This window comes from Cydia splendana, chromosome Z (genome assembly GCF_910591565.1).
Source record: "Cydia splendana chromosome Z, ilCydSple1.2, whole genome shotgun sequence".
Lineage (NCBI taxonomy): Eukaryota > Metazoa > Arthropoda > Insecta > Lepidoptera > Tortricidae > Cydia > Cydia splendana.
This window is the reverse complement of record NC_085987.1, coordinates 47865836-47888184: the sequence shown is the minus strand read 5'-3', so window position 1 is coordinate 47888184 and position 22349 is coordinate 47865836. Positions and strand designations below refer to the sequence as shown.

The 22349-nt window shown below is 35.2% G+C and overlaps 1 protein-coding gene across 1 annotated transcript in view; it reads right to left on the bottom strand.

The window, feature by feature from the left end:
- The window catches only part of LOC134805165 (uncharacterized), a 57503-nt gene that overhangs the window by 10740 nt on the left and 24414 nt on the right, over positions 1-22349 (bottom strand). Inside the window, exons 4-8 of the mRNA XM_063778463.1 lie at positions 20593-20773; positions 17123-17245; positions 16442-16534; positions 15071-15187; positions 3519-3572 (exon numbers count right to left, since the gene is read on the bottom strand). Coding sequence (XP_063634533.1) covers positions 3519-3572; positions 15071-15187; positions 16442-16534; positions 17123-17245; positions 20593-20773 — 568 coding nt within the window. The remainder of the gene's footprint in view (positions 1-3518; positions 3573-15070; positions 15188-16441; positions 16535-17122; positions 17246-20592; positions 20774-22349) is intronic.

Below are 22349 nucleotides of genomic sequence, written 5' to 3'. Positions count from 1 at the left end.
TTTAATTTATTTAATTTATTTAATTTATTTAATTTATTTAATTTATTTAATTTATTTAATTTATTTAATTTATTTAATTTATTTAATTCAATTTTTTTTTAATTTATTTAATTTATTTAATTTATTTAATTTATTCAATTTATTTAATTTATTTAATTTATTTAATTTATTTAATTTATTTAATTTATTTAATTTATTTAATTTATTTAATTTATTTAATTTATTTAATTTATTTAATTTATTTAATTTATTTAATTCATTTAATTTATTTAATTCATTTAATTTATTTAATTCATTTAATTAATTTAATTTATTTAATTTATTTAATTTATTTAATTTATTTAATTTATTTAATTTATTTAATTTATTTAATTTATTTAATTTATTTAATTTATTTTATGTATTTAATTTATTTAACGTATTTAATTTATTTAACGTATTTAATTTATTTAATTAATTTAATTAATTTAATTTATATAATTTATATAATTTATTTAATTTATTTAATTTATTTAATTTATTTAATTTATTTAATTTATTTAATTTATTTAATTTATTTAATTTATTTAATTTATTTGATTTATTTGATTTATTTGATTTATTTGATTTATTTGATTTATTTGATTTATTTGATTTATTTGATTTATTTGATTTATTTGATTTATTTGATTTATTTAATTTATTTAATTTATTTAATTTATTTAATTTATTTAATTTATTTAATTTATTTAATTTATTTAATTTATTTAATTTATTTAATTTATTTAATTTATTTAATTTATTTAATTTATTTAATTTATTTAATTTATTTAATTTATTTAATTTATTTAATTTATTTAATTTATTTAATTTATTAAATTTATTTAATTTATTTAATTTATTTAATTTATTTAATTTATTAAACTTATTTAATTTATTTAATTTATTTATTTTAGTTATTTTAGTTATAATATAATTGACCGGAGCGTAGCGAAGGTCTACGTTTCGACTGGAGCATTTTGCTTTCGTATGTCCGGATGTTCTCCTCTACAGAGCCTCTACCATCAGTTTTAACATTGACATAACGCTCACGTCTACGTAATTTACTTTCTGTACATCTCGCTTGCACTATTGCTCGCATATGCGAGTACGAGCGAGATGCATAGAAAGTAAGTTACGTAAACGTGAGCGTTATGTCAATGTCAAAACTGGTGGTAGCCGTACTTGTCGTAATTCTTAACCGAATCTCGTGAAATTTTGTGACTGGATTCTGTCTAAATAAAATTTTTTTGTCCGTCCGGTTTTTTGATTTTTTTTTAAATGGCGGAGTTGTGATAGCTCGCGCCTAAACAAATAGTGGTATCGGTACCATACGAGTGTTTTCTTTTTGAGATATGTTTATAGATTAAATGGCCAAAAATTCAGAAAATTTATTTCGCTGGTTTCGAAGGTATGGAGATATTTAATTTTAACTAATTTTAATTTGAGAAGGAGTAGCTAAATTTCGTCAACCCATCTAAGAACTATTTGGCTCAGTTTGTAAACGTTCGCTTTTTCTGTTTGCACAGAGGGTCTGGGTTCGATCCTCAGTAATTGTATGCTGGGATATTATTATAACTTTTTGTATTTTTTTACACATACATTTCGTATTGTTTTTTTTTTTTAATTTACTATATTTAAAGCTCTTATAGTACCATGTTATTTAAAGCTCTGCTCGCGAGGTCTACAGCTCACAGAGCCACTAGTAATATTTATAATAAGAACACACCACACAGGTAGGTATGAAGATAAACAAAGGAAAGGCAAAAAAACTTGTTTGTGCTGGAGGCTTCATAGACCGCCCATGCCAACCTCGGTTATTCAATAATAAGTTGAATTTAAGTGTGCGTAAAGATTACAGTCGTTTGAACTGGTCAAAAACCTCATAATGAGGTAACTGAATAGACTGGGTTTTTATTTCGGTTACCGGTAACAGAGGTTAACTCGATCTGATACGGTTACCGAATCAAAGTGTTACCTTATTAAGCGGTTACCGTTATGGTAGGGGTTTTTATAAACACCTCTAAAATAACCCTATGAAAAACCCCGGTTAAGGTAACCGGTTCCTGTCCCTGGTGTGGGGTGCGGGGCGGGGGGAGCTCTTTTGTTAAATATATTGTTGTTGTTGGTGTTGTTGTTTGTGCTGTTGTTGGTGCTGTAGTTTTTGTGTAGTAGTTGGTTTTCCAGAGGGAAAAGGAAATGAAGTTGTACTTTTGCTAGAAAGAAAAGATCCGCATGCGAGCACTTCATTCCCGCAGCTCGGCCTTCGGCCTCGCATTTTTTTTTCAAAATGACCGACTCTTTTTTTTAAATTTTTTCAAGATAGCGCGCTGAAATTGTGGTCACGGAATCTCGGAGCCCCCTAGATCCCTAGGGGAAAAATTTTTTTAGAAAAATTCTACAATTGTGGGAGAACTGGCCACTTTTATTTTGTATGGCAACTTTTAAACGGTGCTATAATACAAAACAAACTGCATTAAAAAAAAAACAAATCCAAAATGGCGGCGGACACGGGCCAAACTCAAATTTCCAAGTAGATTAAGCGAGCCCGAAGGGCGAGCATCAGCCTGGGAGGCCGAAGGCCGACCCCGCGGAGGGCCGTTAGGCCCGGAGCTTCATCCCGAATGTCCAAGCGTGCCCCACCCCCAGTAATTTTGGGCAAGGCCGAAGGCCGAGCTGCGGAAATGACGAACAAAGCAAAATCCTATACAAAAACTGTGTTAAGCGAGCCCGGACGGAGACTACATATGTGTGAACGGGCTCTCAGTTAATGCCGGATACGTTGAACGTTATACGGTGCCTATGTGTGAACAAAGCATAATTTTTTGTCGTATCCGTTAAAACGGGTACCGTAAATACGGAGACTCTGTGTGAACGGGCTGTAAGGCTTTATAGGAAACACTTCGCAAATTAACGACATCCACACAATGTTCGATTGATAACAGCGGCTTTTCAGCGTGTTCGTGAGAATAGGCCAATCGCCCCTGGTCAGCCTGAAAGGGCCATGCACGGGATCATGCCAGTGCAAGTTGAGGAAAGGATTCTCGAGCACTTCAGACAGGTACCAAACCAACGTCAAGTACTCGTATTATGTGGAGTTAATGTATTATTTTATTGAAATGTTGGGTTTGTATTTTAGTTGAATTTAGTTGGTAGTAAAGTCTTTATGAATGAGACCAGAGTGGCTTTAATTTGGTGTAGTTATCTTAAGTGCATCTTGAAATAAACTCCGTAATAAACAAAGTATGAAGAGCTGTCATTAGCACTTACTTGTCAATTTACTGTGCTGTACATTGCGGGCAATTAAAATTTTGTTAGAAAGTTAACGAAGTCTGAAATTTAGTGTATTAATTAAATTAATGTCATGGTTACATTATAGATATACGATATTTTAACCTCCCTTAAAAAAAGCCCGGGTCCTGGTAACACACTGTATACTAGTCAAAACTTTAAAAGTTTTTTAAGTCATCTCTACACCGATTTCGAAACAAAATTAGTACCTTTTTTAGTTTTCGGGCCCGCTTTCCTGACTGCTGGTTTAGGTGGCTTTTTACCTGAAACAAAGTCAAATATTATTTAATATTGACACACAATTTACGCTCAGGTAGCTTTTCTGCTTTACCCCCTTAGTTAGTTAGTTAGTTATACTGGGCATTTTCCGCTAGTCGACAACCATTGTGCCTATTTTGCGTGAAAACGAGGCAGCACTACTCTAGCCACTCCTGCTCCTCCATGAAACCTAGCAGTGTCTTCAGGTTGCTAACTGCCTCCTTCAGTGTGCACGGAGTCCCTAGGTATTAGTTCCTGTGTACTTTTCCCTTTTTACAGTGTAGGAGGATATGTTTTGCTGTTTCCTCTTCTTCCCTGCACATGGGGCTGTCTGTTTTACCCATATTATGTAGGTGTTTGTTTAGTGTGTTATGTCCTGTGATCAATCCTACTATTTTGCGTAGTTGGTGTCTGGGTGTTTTCAGTAGTATTTTGGTAAGCTTGTAGTTAAGTTCCGGTAGAATTTCTTTGGTCTGCCTACGGGTGTTCATTTCAAGCCAGTACTTGTTGTGCAGCTGTTTGTGATGTTGGTCTAGCAGGTTTTGTATGTAGGATACTGGTAGGGGTATAATGGGTTCGGGTCCGTGTGGCGGTGTTTCTGAACCTTTCCTGGCCAGTTCATCCGCTGCATCGTTTCCGCTTTACCCCCTTACTCATATACTTAGAAAACGCCTGTTAAATTTTGTGTCTTTTTACCAAACACAAATGTGAAAATGACCTATAAGGACAAAAAAAATTCGAGGGTTGTTACAAAAATTTATGACATTTCTTTAATTTTAAATACAATTTATTGGCCTGATGACAAATTTGAAATCCCTTTTAATATTGTCGATGTCGGTACACTAGTATTGGTTCCGGAAAACATAATATATCAGCTATACTCATAAGTTTTAACATAAATAATTGCATTTTATTATAGCTACTATAAACATCGCGCGAAAACGCCTCGCGGCAGTTTGTGACGTCACGGATTAGTTGCTGGTAGGGTGGTACATATTGTTTCCATGAGTGCTTTACACACGAATATATTACTTAATTTTCCTTTGAACCTGAATGATATTGTTAATTCAGCACTGCGTTGATATAAATACATTACAAAAATTAATCACAATAACTCATTTTATACAAAAACTCTCACACGGTTGTAATTTAAGATGAATTATTTAGATACTGGTAAATTTTGAGTGAAAATACCGGGCGCCGGTTTTACTTTTTATTTTTTTCTGTTTACGAAAGCCAACATGGCAATGATAGTTCCATTCAGTCAATTAATTAAATAAGTTTTTTGTGAACAATCGTATTATTTAGCATTTTATTTATATAATATCACAAAAATATTTACTTTATTTCGTGTACCTAGTGTACCTACTAATATTTTTCGTACGTAATAAATGTTTAATTGAGAAATAGAATTTTTTAATACAGTTGCTCAAAAAGTGCTACTTTACGTAGCTGTTTAGCGTGCGGAAAGTTGGTTTTCGCGAACTAGTGCTTTTCACTTTTCCATTTTTTTATACTTGTTCCAATTCACGACTGCTTATTGATGAGTGTTAATATTAGTTTCCTTTAAACGTCGTAATCAACATGAAAACCTACTGTTAATGTAAAAATATGAAAAATATACATTTAATATATGTATTACTTACCTCTTCATCATTACAAGGTGTCATCCATTAATTACGTCACACGTTTAGGGGGAGGGACCCTTAAGAAAATGTGACATGTTGTGACATGGGGGAGGGGGGAGTCACAAACATTGTGACGTCACTTTAACTTCATCAGTAACCGAAAATTAATATATATTGTTTTATTCGCTGTACAGTTAAATAATAAGTTTTTGGAAGTAATTTTCGTTCCTAATTGGTTTTGTGTTAATAAAATTACTAATATTTCTTTTACCATTTTTTTTAAATATTTTTTTTACAAAATATAATTTTTCATTAAAAAAAATAATGCCGAGTTACTATTACCGATTTCGTTGAAAACAAAGTTGCCTAAAATGTGACGTCACACCAGGTGGGGAGGGATTTGCAAAATGTGACCAAGTGTGACAAGGAGGGGGGGAGGGGTCAAAAAACCTAGAAATTCGTGTGACGTAATTAATGGATGATCCCTAACACGTTTATTTTTTTTTATATTGAATATTGAAAAACCGCCCAAGTAGCACAGATTAGCTGAATAGCAGCCGCATAATGAAGTACGAATACGCTTGAAGCTGGAATATAAAAACTGCATAAGAGCTGTATAAGCGTCTTTTCAGCTTTTATAACTCTTAAATGGGCACAAATTAGGCAGCCTTAAGTTCACATAGCTACTTAAGAGCGTTGTAGCAGCAATTTAACGGAATTATAAGGGGTAACAGGAGTTATAAGAGGTGTATATTGGCTGGGTAAGAGACCACCAGTTACCCTTTATTCAGCTAATATGTCACATGTGCGCCCTAATACCGGAAAAGATTGACGTTGGGCTGAATAAAAGATAATTAATAACATACTTTTACACCTCTGCCTTAAAAATCAGCTATTATATTTAGTATAGTGACGACGAACGTAGAGGTGAACATATTTATATTGAAGCAAAAACGTTAAGCGCAACGACACCATAAGTCATTTTGTTAAAGTGTTTAGTTAAATGTTTGTACATGATCTTTTATATATTAATGCGAGAAAGATGTTTGGGAATGCAAGTTTATTGACATTATATATATACATTATCTAAGAAAATTTCAGTGCGCCACGAAAATAATCAGTATTTATTTAAATTAATGATATAAATAAGCTATGTGTAAAAACTATTTCAGTGGTTCGGACAGAATTATGAGATAAAAAGTTAATAATACGTTATAGGAAGTACTAAACTAATGATTTAGGTTAAGAACTCAGGCACAAAACCATATTGTTACCCTTAAAAGTTGGAAAAGCAATTTCAATTTTGTAGGTTATATACAATAAAATGGCGGTCAATGTTAAAAAGCAACGTGAACCGTTAAAATTCTTATATGCAGCATACGACTGTTATATATCCCACTATAAAGTCCAAGTCGTTATTTCGATACACTAGTGAACCTCTAAACAGTTATAAGGCATCTTATGAACGTTTTAACAGCCGCTATGCAGACAGTCCCAATGGTAGTATAATAGGCTGCTTAGCGGTAAACATGTTCAGCGCTAAGCCGTATTATGCGCCACATGTGTTCGATTATACGTCTATTGGTTTCATAATAGTTCACTCGTTCTCCCTTATAATAAGTCAGCGAAATAAAAGCTGCTTTAGCGGTAAACATGTTCAGCGATAAGCTGTATTATGCGCCCCATGTGTTCCATTATACGTCTATTGGCTTCATAATAGTTCATTCGTGCTTCCTCAAAAAGTCAGAATAATAAAAGCTGCTTAGCGGTAAACATGTTCAGCTATAAGCTGTATTATGCGTCCCATGTGTTCCATTTATACGTCTATTGGCTTCATATTAGTTCACTCGTGCTCCCTTAAAAGTCAGCGTAATAAAAGCTGCTTAGCGGTAAACATGTTCAGCGATAAGCTGTATTATGCGCCACGTGTGTTCCATTATACGTCTATTGGCTTCATAATAGTTCATTCGTGCTTCCTTAAAAAGTCAGCGTAATAAAAGCTGCTTAGCGGTAAACACGTTCAGCGATAAGCTGTATTATGCGCCACATGTGTTCCATTATACGTCTATTGGCTTCATATTAGTTCACTCGTGCTCCCTTAAAAGTCAGTGTAATAAAAGCTGCTTAGGGGTAAACATGTTAAGCGACAAGCTGTATTATGTGCCACATGTGTTCCATTATACGTCTATTAGCTTCATAATAGTTCACTTGTGCTCCCTTAATAAGTCAACGTAATAAAAGTCCACAATTACCTCCTTATACAGCACATGGCGTAATTTTATCCACTAAACAGACCTTATAACGGTTAAAGCATTTGATAACCCTTAAAGCTGTATAGGGTCGTAGCAAATATACCTTTATATCACTCTTTGCGTATTAATGGTAGTTTTCAGAGCCGTAATGCAGCTTTTAATCAGCCCTAAGCTATATAAATATCACTGAGATCTATTATACAGCTGTAGGACCACGAGTGTGCTCTTATAAGTGTCTTAATACGCACAGAGCGTTAGATAGAACTAAAAGTGAGTAGTTATAGAGCTATCTTTGCTACTTGGGCGTTCTTAATAAGTTGTCTGAATGGAACGGAATAGCTGCCTAAACGCCTGTCAAAGAGGCGTTTTTCTTACTGCAAGCATTTTATAAGTTTCCAAAGGCAACATTCGATATTGTTTTTATAAATATACGATACACAAATAATCCTAAAAAAACAACGGGTTGCACTCCGGGAGTGCCGACAGAAGTGAAAACTCAATGACTAGTCCAAAATGTCTGCAGCACTATCTATAATTGACCCATCCTCCTTTCTATTGAAAAACTTTAGTTCCGAAATTGCTGGCCAGTGAACTTAAATTTGTAGCGTTAATTGTTTAAAATTCGAATAAAAATTGTAAAGTAACCTTGCAGACCTCGCATCTAAATATATTTGGTCATGACATTTTGAGTTTTATTCACCAGTACTAGAGTTCACTTTTATTTGCGATTTCATCAAGCTGTAGCTTTGTTGAATTATATTGGAGTGATATAAAGTTAGAATGTAACTGTGAGATCCTCGTGTTTCAGCCCGTACAAGATTAGAACATTGAGCTTTACTGCTTAATATAAAAGTCCAGTTTTAAATAATTGACCTGATTATGATACGTTATGAACTTATGACTAAAGTTCTTTGGTGAATAACATTGTCCGTCACACATAACATAACGTCACGCAAGCGCCCTACATGAAACAGCAGGCTCAGGCATACATTTTCGCCGTGCGGTAGAAAGAGAGGAGAGACGCCTTACGCGTTACGCCTTACGCTGTCTCGAGTTTATAATTTTTTCGCCACCTCAAAAAGTGCTCAGCGCCGCTAAAGAAGTTTTCACTTCAATAACGCTACTTAGGTAATAATAATACAATGTTTTATATTTACAATTGTTTATGTCTTATTTATAGTCTTCATTGAAGTGGGTTCAATAGTCGAATAAAAGCTAGAAAAAAAAACACTTTTCATAATGTCAGTAATTTTCACTGCGAAAGATCGATATAACAACAATTATCTTTTATACAAGATACGTCATACACTAACATATCAAGCGAAAAAATGATGCCAACCAATGCTGCCAACGTGGCGGCAGCATCAGTTACAATTTGTTTACAACTTCATACGCAAATGCGTAAAAGAGACGGCATAATTAAAAGAATACTTAAGTAAAAAAGAGACGGGTAGTGTTTGTCACTTGCGCGTGAATTTGGTAAATCAGTGATACCACCATAACACGACGGCAAACATTGAAGATGGCGAGAAACGTAAAACTTATTAAGAAAAAAAAAATATCAAGGAATAAGATGTTTGACAGAAGGTGCAAATCATTTTAGTTCAGTGCATTAAAGTTTACTACTAGTCAAATCAGTTACTTTTTTAGAACTGTCATAACGATTTGTTCATATGGAATACCCTATTTAATTACTAGTTATAGTTTTTTCAATTACATATTATTTTTGATTGATCTCATGTTATTGCAATTTAATAAAAGTAAAAAAATCTTTGTATAAACAGCAAAACAGCAATATACCTATTTACTTAATTGTCGCGACCCGGACAATAATATGGCCAATATTAATCTTTAATTTGCCAATTGTTGTACTTAATTACAAGAAAAAATGCGTTCAAGTAAAAAACTTTAATATTAAAGTTGAAATTTATTTCTCTTATTTGTACGACAAGCACCAAACAATGAATGCAACTTACCATGACGCGTCTGCTATGATAATCTATGTACGCAGTTGGTGCGTCCTTGTCATTCTCGCTGGTAAGAACATAAACTTATCTCTTTCTGTCAGCCGGCGAAAATGGCGGCAGGCTTTATTTGATTCAAAATTAAACCGAAGAAAAACTGATTATTTCAGCTTTTACTTACGAATGATATGTGACGCCGTCAATTTTTTTATTTTTTTTGCTTGCCGTGGATAATATGAGCATTTCAACATAACGCAGGTCGGCATTTTGTTGCTTAATACACGTTATTTGTGGAAAAGTATTAACCGGTGTACACCTTCGCGCTTGCGTCCGGCAGACTGAGACAAACTTGTCCACATGACACAAGGTGAGTGCTTCAATTTTGGAACATGTATGACACATCTTGTATAAAAGATCATTGACTTACAACAACTTTGTTTTCCAATCTTATGTTTTCAAAAAGTTGCTTATAAAATGAGTGAATCAGAGTTTGAAATTGATTTAACACCGCCAGACATTTGTGAGAAGGCTGCAATTGCAAATGAGAGTGCTTTGCCTGAAAAATCCAAAAATAAGTAAGTTTAGAATTTCTTACTTGTTGTTTTTCTTAATTTTTCGCAACTGTATTAAAAAACGTCGTTCGATACACGTGCGGAAATGTCATTCTTGTTTATGACATACTTTCCGCCCTAGCATCGAAATGTACTATTATCTACGCACATATCATTAGTAGACTAGACAAAAAAAATCTAAATCACTCTCCTTCTTGATGCGACTGGCAAATCATATTACTTTTAAGCAACCGGGTTTTTTAACCTAATTAGACCCCGCTGAATCCGAAGTTGCTCGATCGAAATCTTGACCGGAAGTGAGATATTTGACATTAAAGGTCCCTTTTTTTAGTTTTTCGTAAATAACTCTTAAACGGTGGCGCATAGCAAGAAATGTTCTATTACATAAGTAATCTGCATAAAATTGCCTACAAGAAAGATTCAGTACAATTTATCGCTAGGATCAATATTCAAAGAGATATTAACGTGGGAAATTTAATTATAATCACTTCTAAGGTCCCTTTTTTTGTATATTGTTTTGAAACGGGCCACCGTTTAAGAGTTATTTACGAAAAACTAAAAAAAAGTGACCTGTGAACTGATTGTAACTAACTTTCTTCCTTTAATATCGCTTTAAATATTGATCCTAGAGAAAAGTGTTCAAGATGTTTTTTGGAGGAAATTTTATGTAGATAATTTATTCTTAAAAACCTATTTTGCTATGGGACACCGTATACGAGTTATTTACAAAAAAACTATAAAGGGATTTTAAAATTGATTATTTATTTATTTATTTTATTTTATTGGTATTCAGGATAACAACAGCCGTAAATATAACTAAGACATATTAATGCTTACATAACAATAAGGCCAATAACAGTCATCCATTGACTTACATTATATAACGATTAAAAATAACAAAGATAAGAAAACAACGAGAATGTACAATACACACAAATGCTCGATACGCTAGAAATACTATAAACCGGTTGTAAAATGTATAAGTAATCTAGTTAAAAATACCTAATTCTGATACATAACAAAACCATGACATTGCATTAGAAGTAAATTATAATTAACTTACCCGCTGCTTTGTCTTTTTAAATATTGATCCTAGGGAAAAGTATTCTACATGTTTTTTGTAGAAAATGTTATGTTTATTATTTATGTATAAGATTTTTTTTTTGCTATGAGTCACACTTTTCAAATTATTAACGAATAACTAAAAACAAGGAAACTTAGAATTTATTATAATTAACTTTCCCTATTTATTATTTTTATAAATATTGATCCCTGCGAAAAGTGTGCTGAATCTTATTTGTTCAAATTTTTATGTAGATTATTATCGTTTAACAACATTGTTTGATATTGGCCACCGTTTACGAGTTATTTACGAAAAACTAAAAAAAGGGACCTTAGAAGTAATTATAATTAAATTTCCCGCTTTAGTATCTCTTTGAATATGGATCCTAGCGAAAAATTGTACTGAATCTTCCTTGTAGGCTATGTTTTGCAGATTACTTATGTAATAGAACATTTTTTGCTATGCGCCGCCGTTTAAGAGTTATTTACGAAAAACTAAAAAAAACTAAAAAAAGGGACTTTTAAGCTTTAATGTCAAATATCTCACTTCCGGTCAAGATTTCGATCAAGCAACCAGTAAATTCGGATTCAGCGGGGTCTAATTAGGTTAAAAAACCCGGTTGCCAAAAATTAATATGATTTGCCAGTCGAAATCGATTTGATGAAAAATAAAACCAGTCTATAGTGCTCTATAATGCGTTCAGAAACCGTAGGAAATGACCAGCATTATTACAACCAATTTTACTATGAGAACTTTCTTATCTGTGGTAGTAGGTAAAATATGTTCCTACTTTAAAGTTATAACATTATACATTTTTGTAAGGTTATGAGTTTAAATTTGGAACAACTGTCAAAACTCAAGTGGGTGTCTATTCTAGTATCCATGGATATTAAACAAAAAAAAAATTATCGATACGAAACGTCAATTCAGTATATGTTTAGGGTTCCGTACCTCAAAAGGAAAAAACGGAACCCTCATAGGATCACTCGTGCGTCTGTCTCTCTGTTCGTCTGTCACAGCCTATTTTCTCGGAAACTACTGGACCAATTAAGTTGAAATTTGGTACACATAATATGTAAATTAGTGACCCAAAGACGGACATGTAACGTAAATAAATGAATTTTAAACATGGGGGCCACAAGGAAATTGACAAAGAATCACGTTTGTTGTATGGAAGATACAGCCTGGTGATAGACAGACTGACGGACGGACAGTGGAGTAATACGGTCCCGTTTTTACCCTTTGGGTACGGAACGGAAGCCTAAAAAATAACATAAATGTTATAATTTGTTAAGGTACGCATCAGAGTTATTGATTGTAGAAGACATGTGAACACGAAAATTGGCCTGATGATAGTAACAAAGAACATACATATATATAGTGCAATTACTTGACACTTTCGGTGCCGGGCGCCCCGTTTCCAGTAGGTACAAAATGAATACACACGTTCTTGGCAGTGAATGTGTTAATTTATTTGGATTATCTTGTTTACCGAGCGTTAAAGAAGGTATCCGTTTTAGCTTGGGCAAAAATGCAATCATGCGAGTCCGGAATGTTTTCTACAGGTTGCGTTTCTCAACAATTCTCTTGAAGTTTAGTGAGCAGATTCAAGAATTATATAGAATTTTTAGGCGAACACAATACACAATAGGAACATTATATCCTTTAACTCCTTTAAGTAATTTGTACTGCAATCATATGCCGTAATATAAATCAACCCGTTTCTGAATCTTTATCATTATCATGTCGTGTGCACATAAAAGATGTCCGTTCGTGTCCGCTATTCAAACTGCCACTGTAGCCGTGAGTTAATTTAGTCCCGTCACGGTCGCGGGCATTTTAATAAGACCCCCTGATTGTTATTCCGGGCTAAGTAAACAAGCACGTAAGCACTATCGTGCAATCAAAAAGCGTTCGTGATGCAGTTTTCGTGCTGGTGCTTTTATAAACATATCCTATATTAAAAGTGTTCACGTTTTAAGGCTAGCGTCCACTAGACTCGCCGAGGCGAATCGAATCGAATCGCAATAATTCACCTCCTATATTTTTACACAAGAATCGGCGTGCCGCGGCTCTTCGTCAATGGACGCAGTTGCATAGAAAATATAGGAGGCGAATTAATGCGATTCGATTCGATTCGCCTCGGCGAGTCTAGTGGACGCCAGCCTTTATGCTGTGTTTCCATCAAAGATGGGCGACGATGCGTAGCGACGTACGTGGTAGTTAAAAACGAAAAGAAAGGGCTGCGCTGAGCGAATATAGAGGTACCTAAATGCTGTGATTCTATTGGTTGTTAACAAACAATACAAACATATCCCTCGCTACGCAAGTACGCATCCTCGCACATCTCTGGTGGAAACGCAGCATTGCCGTTTGAACTCATGCAAGAAGGTTAATATATATTAATCTGTAACCCTGCGCGTCAGTAGCCGCCTTTGGCGGTCAAAAGTTTAGATGACTGTATAAGTAACTTACAAGTATCTATCTTTAGTCCGTAGCGGCGACATACTCGCCCATAAAACAAAAGCGCATCTCTACTATAAGAATAGGGAATATTAGGCAAAGCTCTGCGTAGGTGGCACCTTTTTCTACTCGTCGACTGTAATTCTTGAATTAAGATTTCTTATACCAAACTGCAATTGGGTATTTTTAATGTATGGGCTCCCAACTCAACTATAATATTCATATCGATACAGTTTAGTCAACTATAATGAAATTGACCAATCACAGCTCCCCGCGATCAAGAGGACGAAACAAAACCATAGCTCAAAATAATTATTCATTTTAGGTTGTATAGTACAAACAATTGCTTCATAAGTCAGAAACGCGCATGTGACACCCTTAATATAGCAACATCCATTGACTACGAAAACCACTTAGCGTTGCTTGTTAGTCTCCATAGGCTACGGTGGCCGAAATCGAGAAAACAACTGTCTATTAATTGAATTTAGCGCGGAGCAAGTACCAGGGCCACATGAGTTACGAGAAGGTGTCGTTGACCAACGCGGCGGCCGGGGCGCGTACCAGTATGAAGGTATCGCGGCTGTTCCCGTAAATCGCGTATCTTAGCTTTTGGTTTAGTTTGTTTGTATGATTTTACTAGTTTAAAGTATTATTTTTGTTGACGCGTAGAAAAAGTATTGTATACAATGGTGGTATAATCAAGCTTTTCAATCTCGTACCTTACTTAGACAACTCAGCAAGCTTCGTTGTCTAAACACGGTACTCGACTGAAAAGCTCTCTATTATATCACGATTGTATAAAATACTATTGTGGCACATACAGTAAACAAACCATATTGACACATCACACGTCACGTCAATCACATGGCCTACCGCGAAACAAGAAAATCGAAATTTCGTTATCTAATCTCTCTATCACTCTTGCATATTCGAGCGATAAAGAGGCAGATAACTAAATTTCAATTTTCGCGTTTACCGGTAGGCCCTTGTCAACAAACCGCCTTGATGCATCAATGTCATATTTAATGTCTGTGAAAACTTGTCAAAAAACAGTTTAAGGCACAGTATGTATAAGTTAGTCTATGAATTTAGTGCTGCACTCTGGCGGCAGAACATTGCAGTAATATCCCCTATTACGCTTCGAAATCGCATGACTAGAAAGGAATGTAGAATGGTTAAAACTTAGAGGATATAACCAACGGAGACGCCATGTCTAAAATTTTCGGTACAAAATAGTCTGCCGTTTTTTGCGGGGGAGGGGCACATCAAATGTATAGGTACGTCATGTCAGATAAACGTCAGTCCATACATATGGTTCACATGTGGTTGACCATTGGCCGACTATTTTCGACAGAGGGGAACGCCTGTTAATGGCGGCTCCATTGTTAATTACTCCGAGGGTTAAAAGCCCGCCGCCATATATGAGGTGCGGACAAGAACAGCCGGGGTTGGGAATGATTTATTTGAATACACCTTTTCCCATCTATGCCCGGCGGGGACAAATTGAAATACACCAGTATGACTCAGGTGTAGGTAAGATAAGGTGTACGAATGGACTTACCTAGTAGCACTTTGTTACGCAGCCGTCGTACTATGCCCCTGGTCTCTGAGGGCGCTCGCGCCGAGCGGAGAGTGGACCAGCGCGCGTCCTTCGGCAGCCCTGTCTTTAGCTGCCGGGCTGCGAATACAACATTCATATAGTCGTTCGATTTGTAGCTGGCCCCGAACGGCTAAACCTTTGTTAAGTAAAACCGCACGTGCTATGCATAATAAGTTTTTGGCAAAAATTTCATTTTTGGTACAAGCTTTTATCGCTGACTGTACTTTTCTTACGACAGATAACTAATACTCATCGAGACAATTCTTAAAACCCCTAACCCCCTGTCTCCATCATCAGTACCATATTATTGTATTGTCATCAGAACTACATACAGCTGCCAATTTTCATGACGCTACGATTCTTGGAAGATGGTTAAATTAGTTACCTTAGATTCCATTAGATGTTAGTTACATACAGGTCGACCTAATAAAAGCTTGTTAAAAAGAGGATGGGTTGCTTTAACCGGTTATTAAATTACGACTCTATGGTAATACAATTCAAAATGAATGAATGGAAAAATATTTTGCGAGGCTGTGTGTGGTCTACGTTTACTGTACGGCTACCACCAGTTTTGACATTGACATAACGCTCACGTTTACGTAACTTACTTTCTATGCATCTCGCTCGTACTCGCATATGCGAGCAATAGTGCAAGCGAGATGTACAGAAAGTAAATTACGTAGACGTGAGCGTTATGTCAATGTTAAAACTGATGGTAGAGGCTCTGGTGTGCGGGAGTGCCAGCGAGTCGAACGCTACAGAACCAGTCTAAAATGTGGCATCGACATGACATGCGTAACAATGCGCACTCATATACAATGTTTACATAACAACATACAAAGGATTATCCGTTTGGGGCCAGCTACAAATGGAACGACTATACCTAACCTTTCATACGTGTGTGGTGGTCAATTGTACCTCGGTCACAACCTCGGTTGTTCTGTACAGCAGAAAATAATGATCTCGAAAAAAATATGAAAAATATGACTCAAAATTCGGTCAGGGTCCTTATTATACACAGACAAGAGGTTAATTGTGCTGATAGTACACATATGTTCGAACCCCGGTAATAATCCATAAAATAAAAGTTAGATTTAAAAACTTGTCTGGAATTTATTTACCGCTCATAATTCTTATAATAATCAAAACATCGAAAAAAGTCAAACGAAGGGGCATAGTTATGGTATACATCAAATTATGGTAAAATATTTTCAATAATGTCAGAGGAAAATGGGGACTACGATTGTATGGAGAAGCGGTTCTCCCCTTTCCTCTTAATAATAGCCATACACGTACAGTCGTACATACATATAAAGGGGGAAAGGAGAGTACCTGTTGCGGCAGCTGGTTTCTTCTTGTACAACCTGTAGCTCAGGCGCGCCGGGCTCGACGGCTCTTTAAATGTAAAGCTTCGCTCATCAGTCGCTGAAAAATACATTCATATCAAAAATTTGACGACTCGTCTGGCCTACTGGGTAGTGACGCTGCCTATGAAGCCGCTGCTCCTGGGTTCGAATCCCGAGGGCATTTATATGTGTGTTGACACAGATATTTGCTCCTGAGTCATGGTTGATTTATATGTATTTAGGTACATATTTATACCGGGTGTGGCCTGTAACATGAGCAAATAATTGAAACATAGATTGTACTCCTCAAACGGTGACTTTTGTTCAACAACTTTTAAAAATTATGAAGTATTTAGACTCCCAATTTTTCATACAAAATAAATATTTTCTTCAATGGACGCCATCGCCACGCCATATCATTGTGGTTGACGTTGCTTGTCACGTCTTAAACATAACAAAATATATATATATTGTATATATCGTTGTCTGAGTACCCCCAACACAAGTCTTCTTGAGCTTACTAGTCAATTTGATCGTAATGCGATCGGAACAGGCGGGTCAGTGTACCAAGTTGTTCGTGCGTGACGTTCTCACTATACTTTAATTGTAAATTCATTGCTTTGCGTTGGTAAATATAACAATTTAAATACTTTAAATGTATTCTTACCTCTGGACTCTGCCCTTAAAGTGGGTTTGTCAACAGTACTGTCGCGTCGGTCTCTCGTGACAGTTTTCTTTGGTGTGGGCGGACGTTTCTCCCTTACTGACGGTTTCTCATTTTTATCTGTACCTAACAAGAGATCGGTATGTGAAATTCAAGTTGAATATTGTTTACACACTATTGCTTTATATAAAATATCATACGAAATCCGGGTTCGATGGGTGCTATTTGGTTTGATGTTTAAAAAGTGCAGTGCAGATTAGTAAGTAAAGCAATGGGACTCAAAATAGGGTTGTTGACACATCTTGAATTATATAACTAAATCTAGTTAAATAGATAGAAAATGAGCAAATTTCACAATAAATTGGAAACTTACAAAATATATGGAAATAATAAATAAATACAAGTCTCGAAAAAAAATTTTCTTTCAACTTTTAATAGGAAAAAAATAATGGTATAGTGTGAATCAAACGATCTGATCTAGTTTACTCAAAGAGTCTCAAGAATACAATACCATTGAGTGGTAAACCACAAATTAGGATAATCACCTCGTAGTAAAAGCAGATTATAACCGCCTTGAAATGTTAGTATAGATTAACGACTCTATTTCTCTAAACAATAGACTACAAAATACACTAACTAAATAATGGCTAACCTAACTTTTTTTGCATTTAACAACCATCGACACTCAAAAAGAACACACTCAGTAGAGAAACAGCTATGAGATACCATAAAATTCCATTATATTTTCGGCTCTATAGTCTCACCATAAGGATAAAAATGCTTTGAAGGTAAGAATAACATTCACACGTTTTGCATTTAGAGATAACAGATGTGCCGCCAGGGTCGTACTCGCATTGTTGCAATTGATAAGCACGTAGTTTATCTGTTTATGTCGGAATGTTATTTAGTGGTAATTTTTTCTGACCTATACCTAACTACAATTGTAATAAAAGAGCGAGCGAGACCCAATAAAAAAAATTACCTGGCCTGTTATCAAATTGTGGGACACATTATGATATGATTGTAGTTTTAAATCTTAGTGTCTAACTGGCTTTCGCTATTTCAGTACATGTGTTCTTATTCAATTCCTACTGATCTTTTACGCAACTTGGCTAAGTTTTACCGGACATTCCCTGCTTTCGATTGGATTTTGTACCTTGTGATTTTAACGACCCTGGCTACGTTTAACTGGACTTGATAATAATTATGTGGCGACCGTGGGTCAATGCGAGTGCAAGTGGACATTAACTAATATGTATAATAATTATACATTTTTATCTTTCTACATATTTTATTTAACACCAGAATACGTCCCTGTCGTGGCTAAGGTGCATGTGACTTTCCAAAAGATTAAAATGATATTATCTTTTTAGACCATTTTAACCCCATTCAACAAGAAATAAGGTTTAGAATTCAATATACATGCAATGTACTTCTAACTTATTTTGTAAGTAAATTGGTTGGCGCCTACGAGAACAAAAGCAGATAATAGGATTGTAATAGAACAATGCCATTGTTAGTACAGGTAAGTGAACAAGATCAGTTCAAAAAAATTTACCTATACCATTCGATTCCTTACATTTTATTAAAAAAATATTGTATGCCAACAATATACGTAAACGCAATATTTCACCGACAAAATCGCAATTTCCTTGTTTTCCATACATCAAAACGGCCTCTAACCGTCTAACGTTACATCGTGACGTCACGATGTATTGCCATTTTGTTAGAAGCGTTTCGTGAGTAAAGTGCGGGTGCCAGACTTTGGTCATCATTTGTTACTTTTGTATTGCTTTGACAATGGGTCCCATACAGACATTTGATCCTAAAAACAAACCTGATCGATTGATACCATTCATAAAAAACTGGTCAAGTGCGAGTCGGACTCGCGTTCCAAGGGTTCCGTACATTACTCAATTTTTAACAATGTATTTTTATATGAAAACTCGAGTGACTTGCCTTTAAAAAACCCGTAGGGGTCGGATCAAAAACTAAGTAATTAGTCCGACTCACGCTTGACTGCATATATCTAATAGGTTTTCCTGTCATCTATAGGTAAAGACCTATTTTATGTATGTTTTCCAAAATTTTAGAATTTTAGAGAGATAAAGAGGGGGAATGGTCATTATTTGCCTATTTACTTAAATTACTTCTAAACTGTTTATTCTAAAATTATAAAAAAAATATATGTACCTATTTGAAATTCTCACAATGAGCTCTTTCATTTGATATGTAACACGATATACATAGTTTGAAAAACTTTATTTTTTAAATTTTCTCATTTACTCCCCAAAAGTGGCCCCCATGATTAAAATTCATTTGTTTACGTTACATGTCCGTCTTTGGGTCACAAACTTACATATGTGTACCAAATTTCAACTTAATTGGTCCAGTAGTTTCGGAGAAAATGGGCTGTGACAGACGGACAGACAGACGCACGAGTGATGCTATAAGTTTTCCGTTTTTTCCTTTTAAGGTACGGATCCCTAAAAATTGACAAATACCCTATTGGCTATATATAAAAATAATAATAATATTACTTGATTAACTATAAATTTGTTGCTAACCAAGCTATGGGATGTGAAAATTCTAAAATAAATTGAAGTGAATTGAATTATTTGATGTAATTTTAATCGTTATCAGAATGATTAGAGTCAGTGTCCGTTGGCGAATATTTAATTATAAAATTTATAAATAATTTAAGACAAATAGATAATAAAAGAAAACCCCAAAACGCCAAGCTGAAATGGGATTGGGCCGGCCATGTCTGCAGCATGCACCCACAGAGGTGGGCCAAAATAACCACGGTATGGGTGCCGCAAGACGGGCGAGGATCTGGTAGGCCCAGACGGCGATGGCGGGACGACCTGGACGCATATCTTAACGACTGGCCGGAGATTGCTCAAAACCGAGACGAATGGAAATCGAGGGGGAGGCCTTTGCCCAGCAGTGGGACACCGTATAGGATAATAAAAGAACTAACACTTGTAATAAATTATAATTTTTCTTCGAGGATGTGTCACATTTCATAATCTGATATAGAAATTATTTGTCATCGATATTGATAACACCTCCTTACGTTTTTGCCCCTGAAAACTCAGGCTGATCATATAATTTAGTACCTCTTTAGGGTTCCGTACCCAAAGGGTAAAAACGGGACCCTATTACTAAGGCTCCGCTGTCCGTCCGTCCGTCTGTCTGTCACCAGGCTGTATCTCATGAACCGTGATAGCTACTGACAGTTGAAATTTTCACAGATGATGTATTTCTGTTGCCGCTATAATAACAAATACTAAAAACAAAATAAAATAAATATATAAGTGGGGCTCACATACAACAAACGTGCCGTTTTTTGCGTAATGGTACGGAACCCTTCGTGCGCGAGTTCGACTTGCACTTGGCCGGTTTTCAACTATATTTTGATAATTATGTAATCATATTTCCTTCACAATATAGGTTCAAATTCCACTGACAAATTTTAGACTTTTTGTTGTATGGTTGTGCCTTAGGAGAATAAGCTGTCAACATACTTGTGATGTCCTTCTGCCTAAGGTGTCCATTATGCGGCTTGGCAGGCCTGTTGTTGAAGTAGTACACGAGCGGTATGTCGTCTGTGGACTCCGAGGACAGCTTCTTTCGTTTCTTGATCGGTCCCTGCATTAAAAAAAATATTTCGTTTCATTTATTCATGCTAAATAACATAAGTATATAAAATATACTTATACACGTCATATTATTATTAAACCCGGGTGGGGCATAGCAGAAAACTTATTAAGTATCTAGAACTTAAATATTAAATTATCCTAATTACAATAAATTGTTATTTTCTCCTTTTAAGGTGTCACTCAATTTATTATAAATTTTAATTGTCATGGCGTGTGATGTGTAATTTCATTGTAGATCCTGACACTGTAACTAGATTATTTTTGAACCTAGATTCGTAACGGCGGGTCTGATCTAGGATAGAAGTGTATAGTTGCGGGTTTTTCCTGACAAATTTACACACCTCATAAATCTATATGGAAACTAGTGTTTCATGATATCATATCATATTTTCTCAAGTAAGGAATACAGCTCCCTGGGATTTTTATATTGGCGAGTAGACACTTTTTTTGAAGGATAAAAATATATTCGACGTCTGTACTATTTCCCCATAGTATGATGCCGTAAGTAAGCCATGAGTATGCGTAAGAGTAGTAAGATGTAATTACGAAGTTAAAATTTGTAGATCTCTTAACTTCCCTCAATGCGTACACGAAAGATGATAATTTTGATTTAATTTTGGCTATATGTTCCTTCCAATGAATATTTGAATCTATAACGAAACCTAATAATGTTCCCGAGTCCACGAAATCCAATTTTATGCCATTTATGTCCAAGTTTAATGATAGCGTTTTTTTTTGATGAGGCCTAAATTGAATAATTTTCGTCTTTGAAATATTTAGTTTTAAGTTGTGGTCTTCCATCCAGTCTATTACAGAGTTTAATATGGAATTTATATCTTGATTTGTATTTGTGCTGTCGTTACATGAAGTTAAGATTGAAATATCATTAGCGGAGAGTACGCAATATTGGGCTATTGTTTTCGGGATATCATTAATGTATGATTCCCTGAGGGATGGAATGCGTGATGGACTGTTGATCAGATTTGACACATGTTATTTCGCTCGTTGTGTGATCCAAAAACTCAATTGCAACACACTGTTCTCTGTTTTTGAGGTAAGACGTGAACCAATTGTGTGCAACCCCTTATTCCTATTTCATATAGTTTGTTTAATAGTGTGTCGTATTGAACCATATCATATGGTCTCCAGCGGTCGGCAACCCGCGGCCCGCGGGCCGCATGCGGCCCGGGAACCTCTCACTTTCGGCCCGCGAGCCTCCCTGTCTACTTTGTATCTAATATTGACAAATGACAATGTCTGATAAAGTCATAAATATTAACAAAGTGCGGCCCGCGTCCACTTCGTTAACTGCTATGTGGCCCTTGGCTGCTAAAAGGTTGCCGACCGCTGCCTTAGACATATCTAGTAATATGCCAATTGCGTATTTTTTATCATTAAATTCATTAAGTATATTTAAAAAAATAAAAAAGTAAAAAAATAAAAAAACAAACAAATAAACAAAAACAAAACCAAAATAACTTAATTTTATTTCTTTTTTTAAAAAAGGGAACCGCCTTCAAAAACCAACCCACTGAAAAGCATTAAATAATTCTTATATACCCCAC